The sequence below is a fragment of the Hypanus sabinus genome, chromosome 14 (genome assembly GCF_030144855.1).
Source record: "Hypanus sabinus isolate sHypSab1 chromosome 14, sHypSab1.hap1, whole genome shotgun sequence".
NCBI classification, from domain to species: Eukaryota; Metazoa; Chordata; class Chondrichthyes; order Myliobatiformes; family Dasyatidae; genus Hypanus; species Hypanus sabinus.
Genome location: NC_082719.1, coordinates 46,744,239 through 46,765,946, shown reverse-complemented (window position 1 = coordinate 46,765,946; position 21,708 = coordinate 46,744,239). Strand labels below are relative to the sequence as shown.

The following is a 21,708-nucleotide window of genomic DNA, read 5'->3' as shown; positions in this document are numbered from 1 at the left end:
AATCATTCCAGAATCTAGTGAATGTTGAAAGATCATTACTAATGCCTCCACGATGTCTTCATCCACCTCTTTCAGAACCCTAGGGTGTACACAATCTGGTCCAGGTGACTTATTTAACTTCAGACCTTTTAGTTTCCCAAGGACCTTCTCTCTAGTTATGGTAACTTCACACACCTTATGCTGCCTGACACTTGGAACTTCCACCATACTGCAAATATCTTCCACTTTGAAGACTGATGGAAGATACTTATTCAGTTCATCCGCCATTTCCTTGTTCCCCATTACTACCTCTCCAACATCTTTTCCAGCAGTCTGATATTCATTCTCACCTCCCTTTTAAACTTTATGTTCCTAAAGAAGCTTTTGGTATCCTCTTTTGTGTGATTGGCCAGCTTGCCTTCCATTTTTTTCCTTCTTAATTACTTTTTAGTTGCCTTCTGTTGGTTTTTAAAAGCTTCCCAATCCTCTAACATAGTCTATTATAGAATATACTCCATTAATTGTTTTAGTTCTTTGGGTATGTACTTGAGTGCTAACCATAATAAAAATATTGAATATATGCTGTATCCTGTTATTAATACATACCAAAAAACATAATATCACTGTTTTGAAAAAGCTTTAAAGAATAAGGGAAATTTGCATAAAGTTGGATATCTATATGTCTGATCCTTTCCAACTCAAGGAACCTCAGAGTACTGATAGGAATATAGGAATAGATAATGTTTACAATATTGAGATCTGAATTCCTAGTAAAACTTTCTGTTCCAAATTTGTATGTTAAAGATTTGGATTTTTTTTGTATGTCAGTATGTTATAAAATTCACTGTTATTTGTACCTGCATTTTCACCATGCATGGCAGGGGAAAAAAATGCCTTACTTGCAGATAGATTCAACAATTGTAAATGTCTATTCCAATGAAAGATGATGCAATAGGTGCACAGATTTAATTTTAACAAGTACTAATAGGTGTTTTGTTTTCCTTCAATGCAGGACATGCATGTAAACTTCTAACGAAAAACATGGGTCTTATGGTTCTAAATGCACATACTCTTGATGTAAGTATTTAATCTCTTTTTGGTTTGGATCGATATCTGTAAAGCAAAATAACTTGTTCTTGTTAGTTCCTTCTTAAACAATCTTATGATATCCAAGATAATAAATCCCAAATATATTGGGTTATAAATACTTGGGCATTAGTGCAGGATAGATGATTTCCCAAATTAGCAGCTTGCGATGCATTCTGCTTGCGATTGATTGAAGTTATCCTACAAGGCTTCAGTATCAGTGACACCACAGGGTTTCAGTTTCCTACCATCTGAACCAACAGAGAAATTAAAGTAAGGCACAACAAAAGTGAGAAAGACATAATGAAAACTGTTAGTGCAGCCATGTAAATTTGAGATAGATGTCTGTTGAAAGTTGTTTTAAATTTGCTTGTCTTGGTTGTTGATTGCCTCTTTTGAACAATTTAATTTTGACTCAAGCATTTGAGTTTTTAATGAAAAGGAGGATAGTTTTATCAGCATGTCCTTTGAGAAAAATGGCAAGAAATCTAACACTTCAAGTGAAAGATGCAAGCATGAGCTTTATTTGCTGTTTCTTCCTCTACCCATACCTAGGTTGTTCATAGTTAGCAATAAGTTCACTCACCAAATGCATCGCGGTAGAGCCCAGCACTAAACAACTAGCAATTCTAGTGTCATGGATGTACTGCTGTGATTTAATGCCTCCATTACATCAGGCCCTGTTCTGGTGTACAGAACAATTCTGTAATGTGGTGGCCCTGTTCTAGTGTCTTCATAATGTCATGGTAGTATTTGATGTTGTATGTGCAAATGTGTTTGTTCTAATCGTTGAAAATTATACTACTCACTGTAACTTTCTTGACCTGTTAATCTGCATAATAAGTGCACTGTAATTTCTTTTTCTCCCCCCATTATTCAAGAATTTTAGTATTGCATTTGCATCATTCTTTTGAGCATGGCTTTAAAGTGCAAACTTGCTGAATGAAGTTTAGATGCAGGAGTTTACCTTCTGACCTCTGGAGCGATCTGTGTTCAGTTTGCACTTTGTCTCTCTGGTTTTCTCCTACATTTGGAAAGAGTACTGGCGGCTGGAATGGCTACTGTAACTTACCCGTAGGACAGGTCAGAGAATACAGATTATAGGGAAATGAGAGGAGAATGGAATTGAAAGGATGAGGATGAGCAGCATTAATTCAGTAGGCTAAATAGAATATTACACTCAGGAACAGGCCCTTCAGCCCACAATGTTACACCAAGCTAATTTCATGAGTAATCAAATGCCCAACTAAAGTAATCTCTTCAGCTGACACAATATCTTTGCTCCACCATCAACCGCAACTCTTCCATTTCGTGCATGTCTGGCCTTACTCCCTCTTCCCGCCGCCTTACCAGGGATCGTATTCCTCTTGTCCTCACCTACCACCCACCAGCCTCTGCGTCCAGCACATAGTTCTCCATAACTTCCGCCATCTCCAACAGGATCCCATCACCATGCATATCTTTCCCTCCCCTCCCCACTTTCTTCTTTCTGCTGCAATCTCTCCCTACACGACTCCCTTGTCCATTCATCCCTCCCCACTGACCTCCCTCCTGGCACTTATCCTTGCAAGCAGAACAAGTGCTGCATCTCCCTCACTACCAGTCAGGACCCCTAACGGTCCTTCCAGGTGAGGTGACACTTGTGAGTCTGTTGGGGTGTTCTACTGTATTCGGTGCTCCTGGTGTGAGCTCCTGCATATCAGGGAGAACAGACGTAGATTGGAGGCCACTTCGCTGAGCACCTACACTCCATCCACCAGAAAAAGCAGGATCACCCAGTGGCCACCCATTTTAATTCTACTTCCCATTCTGATGTGTCAGGGCATGATCTCCTTACACCCACAATAAGGCCACAGGCATGCTAGAGAAAAACCTTGTATTCTGTCAGAGGAGCCTCAAACCTGATGGCATGAACATCAATTTCTTGAACTTCCCGTAATACTCCCCCATCCCCTTCACCATTCACCATTCCCGTTTTACCCTCTTGTCTTTTCTCCTTACCTGCCCATCACCTCCCTCTGGTGCTCCTCCCCGTTCTCTTTTTTCTATGGCCTTTTGTCCTTTCCTGTCAGCGTCCCCCTTCTCCAGCCTTGTAGCTCTCTCACCAGTCAACTTTCCAGCTTTTCACCCCTCCTCTATCACCTACTACCTTGTATTTCTTCCCCCACCTTCATACTCTGACTTCATTTTTCCTCCCCCAGTCCTGATGAAGGATCTTGGCCCAAAACGTCGACTGTACTCTTTTCCATAGATGCTGCCTGGCCTGCTGAGTTCCTCCAGCAATTTGTATGAGTTTCTTAGAATTCCAGCAAATGCAGATTTTATTGTTTGTGATTGGCCTGCCACTTGCGTTCTTTACCACCCACCCACCTGTGAAGCCACTTTCAAGAAGCTGTGGACGAACCCCAGTTCCCTCTGCACAATAACCCTTTTAAGAGTCTTGGCATTAACAGAGTTCCGCCCCTTTACATTTGATCTCTAAAGAGGCATCACTTCAAGTTTTGATAGATTAAGCTAGTTCATTCCTGCTTAGCTGCTTGAAGCTCCCACTGAGCTTCAGAGAACATGCAGGTTTCAGTCCAAGAATGAATTGGTACTTTTCTGCAGTTTTCTGCATGAAAGTTCTGATATGTTTTCTCACTGGTTTCACTGTACTCTTTTAAAATATTTAATCGCAATATTATAATGCCAGCCCGTGCAACCAAGCCCTCAATCTTCCTTGTGAGTTCCCTAAGCTCCCCCCACCCTTACCCACTGTCTCACAAAACCACTTATTAATTACTCCAAGAATTATCGATATTAGTAGAACTGTGCAAATGTAGGTCCATGAGATTTTTCATCTCACGTAATACAACAATGGAACTAGTGATGTGCAACAAACCCTGCGGGAGGTTTACATTACATCCAGTGCTTCCATTGTATTGCAGACCAGCTTTGTCTGATGAAGAGCACAGCCTTTAACATGCAGACGTTCAGCTGAGACACTAAGTGCACGTGAACTGTTGTGTTACTCTCTGCAGAATAAGACTATGTTTCCCTGGTATTGCATGTCCCGAGTAGTGCTTTCCTGTGGATGGGGATGAGATGCCTTGCTGCATTCATTCCCATTCCTTTGGGTGTCTCCAAAGCACAAGTTACTCTGTGGCTGAAAGGGTAAGATGACAAAATATTTTCCTGACAGCATCATGGGAACACTTCATGCACACATAATGCAGCTGTTCCTTGCCGTCTTCTCAAGAGTAACTCGAAATAAGCAATAAATGTTGGCTTTACCAGAAGACCACCTATCCTGGGAACTTTTATTTTAGAATCAGGAATGGAAAATCATGAAATTCTCTGAAACATACAGATCAGAGTCTTAGATAGGATTTTAAACCCTAATGGTGCATAACTCTAGTCAAATTGATATTAAAAAAAAAGGGAAAAGGTTAGATTTTCTGGAAAGTGGCTGGTTGAGTAGGAAGTGATGATTTCTCAGATTGTTGGTAGTTTGTTATAAAATAATTTTTAGTGTCTTTTATTGAAACATGATGCATATTGTTCTAATTGGTTCTGATTGACACAGGGCAAGTCCTGGGTTCTTTACATTGCTAGCAAGCAACAGTAAATTGTTGGAAACAAAAGAAAACTGTACGTGCTGAAAAGATGAAGTAAAAACAAAGTGCTGGAAGTACTTGGGTCAGGCAGCACTTGGGGAAAAGAGAGAGAGCTCATGTTTCAATTCAGAGTCACAGAAGGAAGAAAAATGAATAACAAGCAAACAGTGGAAATCAGCAGATTTTTGACAGGTTAAGACAATTTGGGGCATAGACAGTGAATGGGCACAGTCTTTATTTTCCCCAGGGTAAAGGGCCTAAAAGTAGAGAGCACAGATTTAAGGTGAGAGGGGAATAAATAAGGGAGACCTAGGCGTTAACTTTTTCACACAGCAGTTGGTTAGTTTGCAGAGAAAACTGACAGAGGAAGTGGTAGAAGCAGGTACAATTGCATCAAAAGACATTTGGACAGGTACATGGACGTCTGTACCAAGGGATAGGAAAGGTTTGAAGGGACTAGCTCAGGAAGGCAACTTGATTGCACGGATGAGTTGGGCCAAAGGGTCTTTTCCGATGCTGTGACCAGAAGTCAGGTACCTCAAGGATGTGGGCTTGGGCTGCAGATGTTCACAATCTATATGAAAAATTTGGCTGAGTGGACCAAATACAACGGCGACAGAAACCAGGAAGTTTGAGACCTGTAGGAAGATTGGTGAGATGAGGTGTAGACAAGATGTCGGAGTGCTTGTAGTAGATAGTAATTGCTGCCCATTCTTGAGATGGAGATAGAGTGTCAAAAGATCAGCTGTGAACTATATGAATGCAGGCAACACACACAAAATGCTGGGGGAGCTCAGCAGGCCAGGCAGCATCTATGGAAAAGAGTACAGTCGACGTTTTTGGCCGAAGGATGTCAGCCCGAAACATCAGTTGTACTCTTTTCCATAGATGCTGCCTGGCCTGCTGAGCTCCTCCAGTATTTTGTGTGTGTTGCTTGAATTTCTAGCATCTGCAGATTTTCCCTTGTTTTCATGTGAATGCAGGAGCAGGGTGCAAATTGCCAGCAAATATAATGACATTTTAAGGTATATGAGAATGCAGGAAATAGCAGAGATACATTAATAAGACAATAATGTATTGGAGCAGAAGTTAGGCCATTTTGCCCATCGTGTCTACTCCACCATTTGATCATGGCTGATTTATTTTGCATCTCAACTTCATTCTTCTGTCTCCTCTTGTAATCTTTCATGTCCTTATTAATCAAGAATTTATTAACTTCTGCTTTCAATATGTCCAATCACTTGGCCTCCATGGCTGTCTTAGCAATCAATTCCATAAATTCACCACCCTTCAGCATCTTTATCCTTAGCTCCATTCTAAAGCGGCATCCTTCCATTCTGAGGCTGTACCTTCTGGTCCTAAACTCCACCATTGGAAGCATGTTCTCCATATCCACTCAGCTTAGACCTTTCAGTGTTCAGTACGCTTCAATGAATTCTCCCCTCATTCTGCTAAATTCCAGTGAGTACAGGCCCAGAGCCATCAAATGCTACTTGTATGTTAACCCTTTCATTTCCAGGATCATTCTCATAAACTTCCTCTGGATCCTCTCCAATGTCGGTACCGTAGATAAGGGGATCAAAGCTGATCTCAATGTTCCAAATACGGTGTGACCAGTGCTTCGTAAAGCCTCAACATTACACATTCTAGTCCTCTTAAAATGAAAACTCACATTGTATTTGCCTTCCATACTACCAACTTAAATGGCAAGTTAACCTTCAGGAAATCCTGCTTTAGGACTCTGAAGTCCCTTTGAACTTCCATTCTGAATTCACACCCTGATCAGAAGATAGCATATGCCTTTACTCCTTCTACCAAATCGCATGACCAGACACTTTGTACACTGTATTGCATCTGCCAGCTCCTCTCTCATTCCTCTAATCTGTCCAAGCCCTTCTGCAGACTAATACACACAAGATGCTGGAGAAACTCAGCAGGTCAGGCAGCTTTTATGGAGAGGAATAGTCACCATTTCGGGCCATTTTATTCCTCTGCATAGACCTGCTGAGTTCCTCCAGCATCTTGTGAGAGTTACTCTGGATTTCAAGTATCTGCCAAATCTCTTGAGTTTCCGACCTTCTGCAGACTCCCTGCTTCCTCAATAGTACCTCCCCCTCCACCTATCTTTGTATTACCTGCAAACTTGGCCATAAAGCTATTGATTCCATTATCCAGGTCATTGACATATAACTTGGACCTTACATCATCCTCTGCCTGTCGGAGTTTGGTCTGCTGCTTGTCACTGAGAAGGTCCCCTTTATTCCCACTCCCACTCTTTGCTTCCTGCAAGTCAGCCAACCTTCTGTCAATGCTTGTATCTTCCTTGTAATATCATTGGTTTTACTTTGTTCAGCAGATTTCTGTGGCACGTTGTCAAAGTCCTTTTGAAAATCCGAGTAGTCTCTCCTTTGTCCATCCTCCCTGTTCTTTCCTCAAAGAATTTCAACAGATTTGTTTGTCAAGATTTCCCATGCTGACTTCTGCCCATTTTATCATGTGCCTCCAAATTGCCCGAAGCCTCATTTTACATATGGACTCTTAATATCTTGCCAGCCATTGAAGTCAGGCTAACTAGCCTATAGTTTCCTGTCTTTTGACACTCTCCCTCTTAAGAGTAGAGTGACATCTGCAATGTTCCAGTCCTCTGGAATCATTCCATAATCTAGTGATTCTTGAAAGGTCACTAATGCCTCTGCAGTCTCTTCAGCCACTCCTTTCTACCTAGGATGGTAGTTCATCTGGTGCAGGTGACTTATCTACCTTCAGACCTTTCAACTTCCAAAGCACCACCTTAATAATTGGACTACACTTACAGACATTCTGTTATTTCTGGCATGCCTCTGGTGTTTTCCATAGTGAAGACTGACACAAAATCCTCATTCAGTTCATCTGCCATTTCTTTATTCCCCATTACTGCCTCTCCAGCATCATTTGTCAGCAATCTAACGTTCACTCTTGCCTGTTTTTTTTTAACTCTTTATAGATCATTTATATTACTGGCTAGTTTTCCTTCATATTCAACCACAAGCTGTTCTAAACATCCGTAGGTATTCTGCAGTTTCTCTCTCTAAGGATCTAGCACTGACCTGATTTTCCAACCTAACTGCAGTTTAGAAATATCTCATGACCATTATAACATTGCCCTTTTTACATTACATTTTTATTTCCCATTGTAATTTGTACCCCACATCCTGGCTACTGTTTTGAGGTCCGTATGTAACTCCCTTCAGGGACTTTTTACTTTTACAGTTTGTTAACTTTTCCCATAAGAATTTTACATACTCTGATCCTATGTTACTTTTCTCTAAAGATTTTGTTTTATTGTGTTTTTTTTTACCAACAATGCCACCTAATACCCTCTGCCCACCTGCCTGTCCTTTTGATAGGATGTGGATCCTTGGATGTTAAGCTCCCAACTGTGATCTTCTTTCAACCTCAGCTCTGAAATTCTTAATGTCATACCTGCCAATTTCCTTCTATGCTAGAAGATAATCTATCTTCTTTTGTATACTACCTACAATAAAATATAACACCTTCAGTCCTGTATTCACTACCCTTCTGTTCAATTTTGTCACCATTTTGCCTGTTAAATTCCCTTCCCACCCCAAATTCCAGGACAGGTGATGTGTCCCGAATCCAGGCACCAAGCAGACAACACAGCATTCAGGATTTTTGATCCTTGCAACAAACAATTGTGTTTATTCCCTTGACTATCCTACCCCAACAACTACTACTTTTCACTTCTCTCTCTCTCCCCCACCCCACCAGTGAATGACTCCCTGAACAACATTGCCATGATTAATTTGTTTATCCTTCCTTCAACCCCCACTCATCCTCGTAGGGCACAACAATCTCCGACCTGGTGAACTGAGGCTCCTCCAGCACTATCTCTTGGATCCCCTTAGCTGTCTCAGTCACAGTCACACCCCCCCCCCCCCTTGTCCCTGGCCACAGACCAGATTTGAAGTGGTTATTCGAATAGGTAGGACTGCCTTCTAAGAAATTGTCCAAGTAATTTTCCCTCTCCCTGATGCATTGCAGCGTTTGAAACTCGGGTTCCAGATCATCATCTGTGAGCCTGAGTTCCTTGAGCAGCCAACACTTGCTGCAGTTATGGTCATCAGGAACCACAATGGGCTCCACCAGCTTCCACATCTTGCAGCTACAAGGCATTGCCTGATCCTGCATCCTGCCTTTATTTAATTAGTTGTAATCTGGTATCATTTTAATTAACTACATTATTTTTTTAAAAATCCTTACCTGTTCCTACCTACTACTCACCTGTGCCTCCTGGCCGAAGCCTCTCAAGATAACGCCCCAGGCTTCAGACTCCCGACTCCCACACTGGTCCACCTCTTCTCACTTTGTGCCAAAAGAAGTGAGAGAACGGGAACTGGATATAACTAGAGGTGTTCAAGTTATTCCAGAAAGAGGAGTGCATGCCTTGTGTTTTATTTTTTTTTGTTCTTCTGTTATATTAAAATATAAATTAGAATCATTTTGCTTTCACCTTGTTTACTAAACAAGAACAGCTATCTTCCCATTTAGAGGAACAAAGGCATTAAGCTGCAAGTAGAAAATATTTTCTTATGTGTACAGTACATGATTTATTTCAAAGGAAAAGACTCGCTGAGAAATTCTCCTTATGAAATCAATGTAGGCTACTTTTTTTTCCTCATTTCTCCACACAGCAGAATGAATGTTGTGTAAAAGGTCCTGTGGTGGCTCTTGGGGGCAAGACTACTCAAGTTATTTCTCCCTGTGTCACAGTGAACGTGTCTGCTTCAAATATGTATGCAGCATTTGTTGTTTTTTTGGTTTGCTGATTACTGTTGAATCTGCTTTGTGCCTTCAGGTAGTGCATTCCCATTACAGTTATCTGTGCGTTAACAATCCTTATGTTGCCTCTGGTTCTTTTGCCAATTATGATAAATCATGTCCTCTGCTTAATAAATCCCCTGCCAATGGAAACATTTTTCCCTATTTAGTCAAAACCATGTCAACAGCGTAATCAAATTTCTCTTTGACTTCTCAGGTTACAAGGAGCTTGATGTCTGTCTTTGCTGCCATGATCAATGTGTTAAGCACAAGCAATGTTCACCTGGGCACACTCTTCTTCAATTCATAATGATGAAGATTCCATATGCTGGCTTTGAATTGCATTTATTTGGAGATACAGCCTCACTTTACTTTTCTATTCTTCACTGTTTTTCATGAGTTATTCCAAGGTCTGCAGATCTTACTTAACATATAGCATATTTCATCAGTAGCCATCAGATCAAGCTTCATCTGAGGGGAGAGAAACAAAACTTGCGTTTCTGGTCAATAATCTTGTTTTGGTCAAGTGAAAGTTCTGTCTGAAATGTTAACTCTGTCTCTCCAATGTTTTCTGTTTAGTTTCAAATCCAGAATTTGCAGTTTTTGAATTTCCCACTTACAATATTTACTCTGCAAAATTTAAGCAAATTCCCACTTCTGGGAGTATAGTGTTTAACTTGGAAAGAGTATGTTAATATTTCTTCTTGTTGAAGTATAATTTATTCTTAAATACTCTACATTGACGATTTGTGCTCTGGTTCTTTTGCTAATTATCATAAATCTTTTCCTCTGTTAACTGACCCCACTATCAGTGGGAGCAGTACTTCAGATACATAAAAAGTAAAAGATTACTGAACTCTAGACAGAAAGGGAGAATTGATGATAGCATAGAAATTAAACAAATATGTTGGTTTTGCTTGTGCAGAAGGGACATAAGTAACTCTCTGATATTGTTAAGGAGCCAAGAATCTAATGAAGATGAGGAAGTAAAAGACATTAGTGTTAATAAGAAAATGATGCTGAAGAAATTAATGACATCAGAAGCCAATATATCCCCACAGACTAATAATTTGTATTCCAGGGTACTAAAGGAAGTAGCTGTGGAAATAATGGTTGCATTATCATTTTCCTGAATTTTTCAGTTGAATGGAAAAGCTCTGACATATTTGAATGTTGCAAAATATGTCTGAGAATTTAAGAATGGTGGAAGAGAGAAAAATACAATTTACAGACTGGTTGGATAACATTTGCACTGGGAAAGTTGCTAGATAACTATGGTAAAGGATGTGCTAGGAGGGCACTTTGAAAACTTCAGCAGGATAAGACAAAGTCAACCTTGCACAGTGACATATTGGTAAGCAAACTGGTAGAATCTATAAAGATAGATGTAATAACAGAACCAGGTGCTGGTGGGGTTGGGATTGAAGAGAAGTATAGATTGAGCAGAGTCATCTTGGATTAATTCAGGGAATATTACGTTTGACTCTCTATTCCTTGGATGTTTGACGAGTAGAAATGGTTAATACAAGGGTGCATAATTTTAAAATAATTGTAGGAATGTTTGGGAGGAGATGTCAGAGGTAAGTTCTTTACACAGAGTTGTGGGTGTGGTATGCCTTGCCAGATGTGGTGGAAACAGCAGATACATTAATATTATTTAAGAAGCTCTTAGATAGGCAGATGGATATTAGAAACATGGAGGGTTATGTGGAAGGGTTGGGCTAGCTGCTAGATTGATGTTAGCTTTAGTTAAATTGGTTAGTACTGTAGTTTAAAAGATCAACAGATCATTGTGTGCTGATGAGCTTATACAATGTTGTAGAGTTCTGTTAATGGTCGGAGGGACCTTGGTGTCCTTGCACACATCACTGAAGGCCAGCATGCAGGTGCTGCAAAAGATGATATGTTGGCGTTGGAGGAAAACTTTATTTGATTATATAGGGCCCTAGCGATTCTGCACCTGGAGTAGTGTGTACAGTTTTGTTCTCCTTACCCAAGGAAAAATATACTTGCCATATTAAGAATACAGCAAAGATTCACTAGTCTAGTTCTAAACTGGACTCTAGATGAGGAAAGATTGAGTAAACTATAGGACTGTTGGTTTGTTTTTATTTTAAGAGTTTAGAAAGATGACAGGGAATATTATAAATACAGTGATTTGTCAGGTCAGATGAAGGGAGATTTTGATCTTGACTGAGAATTCTGGGATCATGACCCACAGTTTGAGAATAAAAGTTAGTTTTCTGAAATTGAGTGAGAAGGAAATTTCTTCATCCAGATGGTGGGGAATCAGTCTGGCTGTGGAAACTTAATCATTGTGTTCACACACAACAGAGATTGATCAACTGAGGGAGTTTGGAGATGTGGGGATAATGCTAGAAAGTGCCGCAGAAGTGGAAATTCAGCCTTGATCTTAATGAATGTTAGAGCAAGTCTAAATTTTCATACACTCGGGATTCAGGGGTTTCAGCTGGGATACTGATATCGAAGTGTAATAGCTGCAGGTTACTGGGCAAGAGGTTTAGTTCAATGGTGAGAAATATCTTCATTCATATGTTGAACCTGTAGAATTCTCCACTGCAAAGGACCATTTAGACCAAGTCATTGAATATACTTAAGGAGATTGATAATTTTTATGCATAAAAAGAATCAAATGGTATTGAGGGTAAGGGGTTTAGATGGGGTGGAGTTTGTTAGGTGCGTTCAGGAAGGTTTATTGACACAATATGTAGATAAGCCTACAAGAGGAGAGGCTATACTTGATTTGGTATTGGGAAATGAACCTGGTCAAGTGTCAGACCTCTCAGTGGGAAAGCATTTTGGAGATCGTGATCATAATTCTATCTCCTTTATAACAAAGTTGGAGAGGGATAGGAATAGACAAGTTAGAAAAGTGTTTAATTAGAGTAAGGGGAATTGTGAGGCTATCAGGCAGGAAATTGGAGGCTTAAATTGAAAACATGTTCTCAAGGAAAAGTACCGAAGAAATGTGGCAAATGTTCAGGGGATATTTGTGTGGAGTTCTGCATAGGTACATTCCACTGAGACAGGGAAGTTATGGTAGGGTACAGGAACCGTGGTGTACAAAGACATTAATAAATCTAGTGAAGAAGAAAAGAAAATCTTACAAAAGGTTCAGAGAGCTAGGTAATATTAGAGATCTAGAAGGCTAACAGGAAGGAGCTTAAGAAGGAAATTCGGACAGCCGGAAGGGGTCACGAGAAGGCCTTGGCAGGCAGGATTAAGGAAAACCCCAAGGCATTCTACAAGTCTGTGAAGAGCAAGAGGATAAGACGTGAAAGAATACGGCCTATCAAGTGTGACAGTGGGAAAGTGTGTACGGAACCGGAAGAAATAGCAGAGGTACTTAATGAATACTTTACTTCAGTATTCACTATGGAAAAAGATCTTGGTGATTGTAGTGATGACTTGCAGCAGACTGAAAAGCTTGAGCATGTTGATGTTAAGAAAGAGGATGTGCCGGAGCTTTTGGAAAGGATCAAGTTGGTTAACTCACCGGGACCGGATGAGATGTACCCTAGGCTACTGTGGGAGGCGAGGGAGGAGATTGCTGAACCTCTGGCAATGATCTTGGCATCATGATTGGGGACGGGAGAGGTCCTGGAGGATTGGAGGTTTGCAGATGTTGTTCCCTTATTCAAGAACGGAAATAAAGATAGCCCTGGAAATTATAGAGCAGTGAGTCTTACCTCAGTGATTGGTAAATTGATGGAGAAGATCCTGAGAAGGCGTACGGTGTATTGGCCTTCCTCAATCGTGGAATTGAATTTAGGAGCCGAGAGGTAATGTTGCAGCTATATAGGACCCTGGTCAGACCCCATTTGGAGTACTGTGCTCAGTTCAGGTCGCCTCACTACAGGAAGGATGTGGAAGCCACAGAGGAGATTTACAAGGATGTTGCCTGGATTGGGGAGCATGCTCCAATGGGGAAGTTGAGTGAACTCAGCCTTTTCTCCTTGGAGCAACAGAGGATAAGAGGTGACCTGATAGAGGTGTATAAGATAATGAGAGGCATTGATCATGTGGATAGTCAGAGGTTTTTTTTCCCAGGACTGAAGTGGTTGCCACAAGAGAACACAGGTTTAAGGTGCTGGGGAGTAGGTACAGAGGAGATGTCAGGGGGAAGTTTTTTTTACATAGAGAGTGGTGAGTGCATGGAATGGGCTGCCGGCAACGGTGGTGGAGGCGGATATGATAGGGTCATTGAAGAGACTTTTGGTTAGATACATGGAGCTTAGAAAAACAGAGAGCTATAGGCAAGCCTAGTAATTCCTAAGGTAGGGACATATTCAGCACAACTTTGTGGGCTGAAGGGCCTGTATTGTGCTGTAGGTTTTCTACGTTTCTATGTAATCAGCCATGATCATATTGACTGGTGGAAGAGGGTCAAAAGATCCCAAAGATCCACTTCTATGTGTTGTCTATGCAATCTTTATGATACCTAGTGAAATGAGAGATTCCAATAACTTAAGATCTTGAAAGAGGTCCAGAGACAAATGTAATTGTGTTTTTCTTGATGTAAAATGTTCTCCTTTGAATTTGGCTTTGATAATGTAAGCTGTCAGGCATGACCAAGTTTTATATTCTGTTTTGCAATCACAGCAATTAGATTTAGTGAGCGTAGTTCACCTCTTAACAAAGTTAGTTCACATCAGCATTCAAAATCACTGATTTGGAATACTAACTAAAAAGCTGTAGATCTCAGGGAAAAAAGGATTCCATGTAAGTTTAAACTTCAAAGTAAGTTTATTATCAAAGTACATGTATATCATCACATACAACCCTGAGATTCATCTTCTTGCGGGCATACTCAATAAATCCAGTAACCAGAATAAAATTAGTGAAAGACTGCACCAACAGGGCAGACAACCAGTGTGAAAAAGACAACAAACTGGTTTCAATAGGTACATTTAATGTCAGAGAAATGAATACAATATACATCCTGAAATACTTTTTCTTTGCAAACATATATGAAAACAGAGGGGAAAAAAACCTTGAAAAGGAAAAAAGAGATGTTAAAGAGAGAAATAAGAGCTTTTTCCAAAGATGCAAGTAAATGAGTCGCCGTAAGATGCCATCGTCCTCCTAAGCTCCATATTGAAATAGGGAAGCCATCAAAGGCCAGTGTCCCTGGATGACGGAGTAGGGTTAAGTAGAGTAGATCACGGGATATAATGGATATGTCATCTTGATTATACGAAGGATCAGTGGAAATACAGAGGAGAAATCAAAGGACATGAAAAGGCATAGTTGGTACAGAAATAGATTGTATCTAAATAGAACATTTTTGAAGTGCTGGTCCTGATGAGGGATCTACATAAACAAAGATTCATCACTGGACCGGAGCTATTATCAAAATGGTTACTGTAAGCTGGATGAAATGAACGTTGAGGTTTGACCAGGAATAATTAGTCATCATGTCAGAACTCAATGGGGGAAGTAAGGATTGAAGTTGTGAAGATGCTGGATGCAGCCATAATGCCATGCTTGACTACTGGGATGGATGGGAATTGCTAATGGTTACATTCTTGTTTGCAGGAGAAGATGACAAAAGGTGGCATTCATAGGCAGGAATAAATGCCTATTATACCGCTGACTTATCTATCACAGAAGTGAGCTGCATCTATGCTGTAATGAGTTCCATATTTTCTGACTTAGCTTAAGGGCAAGAAGAGATAAGAAGTTTGTGGTTTCATTGTCCCAGATCTTGTGCTATTGCTTTCAATGCGGACTCAGTCTCCGCTACTTGGATTATGGAATTGTAGAGTGATGTATTGTTTTAATCACAGCAGGAGGAAAATTTCATAAGTATGTACACTTACTGTATCAGCTTTTTGCTATCCTTGCCTGTTGTTCCATGTTGGAAGAACTGAAATTTGTAATCCATTTAATCAAAGAAAATTTTTGGATTTTGACTTTTAAGGTTCCCATGTTTTTTAATAAATTTGTGAACACTTTGCTTTTATATAAATCAGTTTATAGTAAAACAATTAATTTACAGACAACAAGGGAAACGCTGAGCCACCACTGCAGTACTCTGGGTGATGCATTGCGCAAGGACAACGACTTTGCATTGATCATTGATGGAAAAACTCTCAAATATGCCCTGACATTTGGAGTGCGACAATCCTTTTTGGATCTAGCACTGTCTTGCAAAGCTGTCATTTGCTGCCGGTAAGCTTGAATTTGAGTGTTGCAATTTGGGTATTATTTTGATTTTTAAACACAGTAACACGGCTTGCAGTTACTACAAATGGATTGCTTTGGTTTTTCAAGAAACTGAGTAAAAGTCGGTCTTGTGAACAAAACAGTCTCTCATATTTCAAAGTGATGTTTTATAGTAATGTAAGATAATTTCAAACAAGTAGAGGAAACAATAAATATGATATTGTGATTATATTTTTATAAACTAAATGTGGATTATGAGATCTGCAGAATAACATCAAGTGGCAGAGGCTTTACTCTAGTATGTTTATTCTTTGTAAAATTTAATTTGATTTCTAAGGGCAGATTTTCTAATTATGTATTCATACAGAACTTTGCCTACTTCAGGCTGAAGTCACAGTTGGCAACCTTCTTGCTCATGAACTTTTCCTCTGTGACAGTTTTGGACTTTGTTTATTCTGTACACATTTGTTAGGTGGACAAAAAAAAAGAGTGTATTTAAATATTTTCCAGTTTTATGGAATCCGGACTCTTAAAGTGAGCCAAAATTCTGCCCATAAAAAGCATTGTCTTCAGTATAGCCACTTTCTGTTTCGCCATAGCAGTATTAAAACATTGAAATCACAAAAGTATCAGTGATTTTTTTTCATCCTTTTTTATTCCATTTTTTTCATCCTGTTGTCTGCTGTCACTTCCAGCAGTTCATTAGGAAGCAATGTTAAGTGTTTCACTGAAGCAGTCTGCCCATATTTGACTAATCAGTCAAGCTTTTAGCAAGGATAATTCCCCAAAGCATCTATGTTTAAGTATTTTGCTCTCATTGGAGCAAGTATTTATGGAATATGTGTCCATGATCAAGGAGCAAATGTAAAGAAATTTCAAACTGGATTACAGTTTTGTGATGTATAATGTAATAACATTACATCATGCTATATCATTCTTGTGTAGAATAGCTGCTGTTAACAAGCTTGTTCTGTTTATTTACACTGTCCATGCCAGCATTTGGTGGTAATCTGCTGGTTGAATCCCCTTCCTGAGAGCAAAAGCTGAATGTAGTCCGTCCCCTTGGGGGATGTTTGGACCTCCAGTCCATGAACTCCCACCTTCTTCCACCACGACCTCCTCCACCCTCTGCTTCATCGTTCTTACTCTGCAAAGAGCAGTTTGTTTAGTAAATCCTGTTATTGTCCCAAAGGTTAAAAAGGCAAAACGTAACACAATGCACAAAGCTGTTTAACGGATGTTGCCTTTTCGTAATTTTATCTGTGACTTTCTGTACCTCTTGAAGAAATTGGAGGGACTTTTTTTTAGGCAGTGGAGAATGAGTTTATCTGAAGGTGGCAGGTAAGGATTGAACTTTTTTTAAGTACATAGATGTAGATAAAATGTCAGTCTATTCGACTGCAAGATCTCATTTCTCTTGTTATATTTTATTTAGAGTTTCACCTCTACAAAAGTCAGAAATAGTTGAGATGGTGAAGAAACAGGTGAAAGTTATAACATTAGCAATAGGTGATGGAGCAAATGATGTGGGAATGATCCAAACGGCCCATGTCGGTGTTGGAATAAGTGGAAACGAGGGTCTACAAGCAGCAAACTCTTCTGATTATTCTATTGCACAGGTAATTGGTGTAATATTCAACATATAGATTCAATTTGGCATGTATCATCACGAGCATCACGTTATTGATAATTTGCAACAATTATGACTTATTGAACGAATGGTCTCTTGCTATTCTTACATCATGCACATTGGTACAAAAATATTCTGTTAATATTGTCAGTCGTACAATAGATCACTCTGATGCAGATCTGTTTTGAAAACTCAAATAGCTTGGCCTGAACTCCTGAATAAAATTATGTATTTATGTATAAATTATGTATATCATATTGATAACTCAGAGGGTTAGATTCTGCTAATTATTAAGATGAAGCTAACAAAGGAGTGGTGTCACTTAGTGTGACTGAGAAGCTCTTCGGTTGTTTGGTTCACTGAGAAGAAAAGTTGTTTTTCTTGGTCTATTCTGAGGTACACTCAAGTCCTGACCCACACCAATCTAGTTTTCTCTTACCTCCAGTGTGACATTTTGTGGCAAGCCTCTTGGTTCAAGAGCAATTTGAGATAAATAATAAATGCTGTACTTACCAGAAATATCTGAATACTACAAGTAAATAAAAAACAAAAAAAACTCTAAATGTTTCTGTTTATACGTCCATTTAGCAGAACTTTTCAAAGCAGTTTATCCATTACCATGAGACCTCAAATACCTTGCACTGAATCTACTTGGGTTTTCAAAATTTCATTATAACTGCAAGAAAAATTATCATCAATTTTGTTCTCTTTCATAAAGATCATCCTTCCTCGGTTGTTCTTCTTCATAGTTCCCATCAAAGCAGTGAAAAAAGGGACCAGTTTATTCCTAAGTACAAGGGTCCTGATGAAGAGTCTTGGCCCAAAACGTCAACTACTTACTCTATCCCATGGATACTGCCTGGCCTGCTGAGTTCCCCCAGCATTTTGTGTGTTGCCCAGTCTATTCCTGTTGCATTTGCTCACTTCTGGGTTTTCCAGTATTTTAGCACTGTCCAATTATTTTACCTGCAGCACCAGGGATTCTAACACACTCAGCCATTGCTGCGTTTGGGAATGCTTACAGTTCTATATCTAGACTGTATTTCCGGAAATCTCATCACTGCATACAGGTAGAGGCTAAGCAACTAAGGCTCCAGTGCTAAGAACAACGAAGAGATGGTTGCAAGAAGCTGTGGAGCGACTACAAGTTGCTTAGAGTTAGTATAATGGACAGTGTTCAAGGACTTTTCAAACGATGTACCACAATTGTCACAGACTTTATAAAATCAGTCGTAGACAAAATCATTCAGTCTTTCCTAACCAAAAGCCCTGGATGAACCATGAGATCTGCAATCTGCTGAGTACCAGACCAATGGCTTTCAGCTTTGGTGACGAAGTTAAATAACTCATCTCCTTCTACCTTAGGCCACAAACTTATCAATCACCCCTGCTGTGGACACTTTCTGGAGGACCAAGATCCGTATACTCCATGACTGCTGAACTAAGTGTGTAAATGTAGGACGGTACTATGTTGAAAAATAAATGTGCTAGGTTTTCTAAAATTGACTCCTTCTACCTTAGGCCGTGAACTTATCAATTACCCCTCGTAGAAGAGGTTCAGGTACGATCTCTGGAAAGCCATCACACATGCAAAGTGGCAATTCCAGCCCAAACTTGAATTACTGACGGTCCTCGACAGTGCAGCAGGGTTTCAATGCTATCACCTCTTACAAAGTGAAACCAAGTGAAATAGGTGTCCATAAGACTTTACTCCAAGTTGAGCAGAATTCCTTTTATCCATCAAAACATGGAGGCACGTTCACAAACTCCCACAGCCCCCAAAGACCTTGTGATTTTAGTCTCTGAGGCCTAGTTCAGGAAGTTGAACACATGGAAAGCAGTTACCAGATGGGGTAACTGGCCAAGTAGTAAAGACCTATACTGATCGTCTGGCTGGAGTGTTCACCGATCTTTAATCTCTGACTTCAACAGTCTAAGGTACCCACGTACTGCAAGCAGGCTTCAATTATACCTATCAGAAGAATATGGTAACCTGGCTCAGTGACCTGTCCAGTAGCAATTGCATCCATTGTGATGAAGTGCTTTAAGAGATTGGTGATTAAACATATCAACACCTGACTGAGAATAAACTTAGATCTTCTCCAATTTGCCTCCCTGGGCAACAGCAAATGCCACTTCATTGGCTGTTCACTCAGTCCTGGGACATCTGGACAGTGAAGATACGTATATCAAGATGCTCCTCACTGAGTACGGCTCGGCATTCAATACCATTATCCCCTCAAAACTAATAAATAAGCTTCAAGACCTTGGTCTCAATACCTCCTGGTGAAACTGGATCCTCAATTTCTTCACTTACAGACCCCAGACAATTCGAATTGGCAGCAACATCTCCCCGACAATCTTCCTCAATACAAGTGCACTGCAAGAATATCTGCTTAGATCCCTGCTGTACTCACTTTATTCTAATGACTGAGGCTCCAATGCCATATTTTAATTTGCTGACAATACCATGCCCTTTGCCAAATCAAGGGTGATGACATATCAGCATTTAGAAGGGATATTGAAAATCTGGCTGAGTGGTTCCACAACAACAACCTCTCACTCAATGTCAGCAAGACCAAGGAGCTGATTATTGACTTCAGGAGGAGGAAACCGGAGGTCGATGAGCCAGTCCTCATCAGGGAATCAGCAGTGTAGAGGATCAGTAACTTTAAATTCCTTGGTATTATCATTTCACAGGATCTGTCCTGGGCCCAGCACATAAATGCTGTTACAAAGAGAGTGCAGTAGTGCCCCTGCTTTCTTAGAAATTGCGAAGATTCACCATGTCAATCTTAACACTTTGACAAACGTCTATGGTGTGTGGTGGAGAGTATACTGACTGGTATGGAAACACCAATACTACCACCAGGAAGAAGATACAGAAGCCTCAGGACCTGCATTGCCAGGTTCAGGAACATTTATTACTCCTCAGCCATCAGGTTCTTGAACCAAAGTGCATGACGTCACTCGCCCCATCTCTGAAGTAGTCCAAAAATCTATGGACTCACTTTCAAGGACTCTACATCTCACGTTCTGCATACTTTTGCTTATTTATTATTATTATTTTTGTATTTGCACAGTTTGTTGTTTTTTGTACATTGGTTGTTGTCTGTCCTGTTGGGTGGGGTCTCTCATTGATTTTATTGTGTTCCATGTATTTACTGTGATTGCCCACAAGAAAATGAAGCTCAGGGATGTATATGGTGACACATATATACTTTAATAAAAATTTACTTTGAACTTTGAAGTGATTATTCTTCCACATTTGGGCCTGGTTCCCTTTAGTGATCTAGTGATCTTTTCGTCTTGTAACTATCCCACTGTGTTGTCTCTGATCAGAAATCTACTTGGATTGGCCGGGAATTGCAATTACTATGTAATATGCAGACTGAAGGAGCAGAGTTAGACCTAATAGAAATAAGCCAAAATCAGCAAGTGTGTTCCTGCTAACTCTCAATTCCAGTGCAGGCTCTTGCTTCCGATCTAGCAGGTAAGGGGTAGTGTGAGAGTATATAACATCAACGAGAAGAGAAGAGATTGAAATTGATTGAGATGCCTCTTAAGTGAAGCAGGCTGATGAGTGGAGAAACATCATATGAACTGACTCAAGTAAATGTGATGGTTAAATCTTTACAACAATCTGACAGTTTTACAGACACCATTACCGATATCAGTCTGAATTCCCAGTTATTTTTAAAGTTAGATTCAAACTTTCAAACTCTCAACCCTCCGCGATGCAGTTTGAACTCTAATTTTGTAATCCAGAGGCACACGTGCACGCACAGGCACAAACACACATGCTGTAGAATAACAGAACCAGCTCTGTTTTTGCACATGTGGGTTTTTGCATTACCTTGTTGGATTTTTATAGAAAAAATGCCTAAGGTGCCATTACTTTGTAGATTATAAGCTGTTGAAATAAAAAATCAAGTCCAAATTTTTAACTTGATAGTTTAACAATTTTTTTTAAAAAATTGCTTAGTTATAACCTTTTTTTTGTTTCTAGTTCAAGTATCTGAAGAACTTGCTGCTGGTTCATGGAGCTTGGAACTATAATCGTGTAGCAAAATGTATCCTGTATTGTTTTTACAAAAACATAGTCCTGTATATTATTGAGGTAAGCTATTGGTTTGTCTGTCTGATACCCATTTTTAATTGCCAGTTGTTTTAATCTCTTCCCCTACTCTCTGAAACTCTAATCAGGAAAATTCTTTCATTTATCCTAAGAACTCCTGAACAGCTGTTCTGGTTACCATTATGCTTTTAAACATGCTGATCTTCCACTTGTGATTAGTCAAAAATCATTATATCATTAAGAATACTTACCTGTTTCATAATAAAGCTACTTTTGTTGCTGACAAGGGCTACTCAGGCTTTTAATCCCACAAGCTATTCCTTCTGTTGGGC

General features: G+C 39.9%; 1 protein-coding gene across 5 annotated transcripts in view; it reads left to right on the top strand.

Moving 5' to 3' along the window:
• Positions 1-21,708, top strand: part of atp8a1 (ATPase phospholipid transporting 8A1) — a 373,263-nt gene that overhangs the window by 245,039 nt on the left and 106,516 nt on the right. For all 5 annotated transcript variants that reach the window (XM_059989113.1, XM_059989114.1, XM_059989112.1 and 2 more), the window contains 4 exons: positions 992-1,056; positions 15,502-15,674; positions 17,104-17,287; positions 21,308-21,418. In XM_059989113.1, coding sequence (XP_059845096.1) covers positions 992-1,056; positions 15,502-15,674; positions 17,104-17,287; positions 21,308-21,418 — 533 coding nt within the window. The remainder of the gene's footprint in view (positions 1-991; positions 1,057-15,501; positions 15,675-17,103; positions 17,288-21,307; positions 21,419-21,708) is intronic.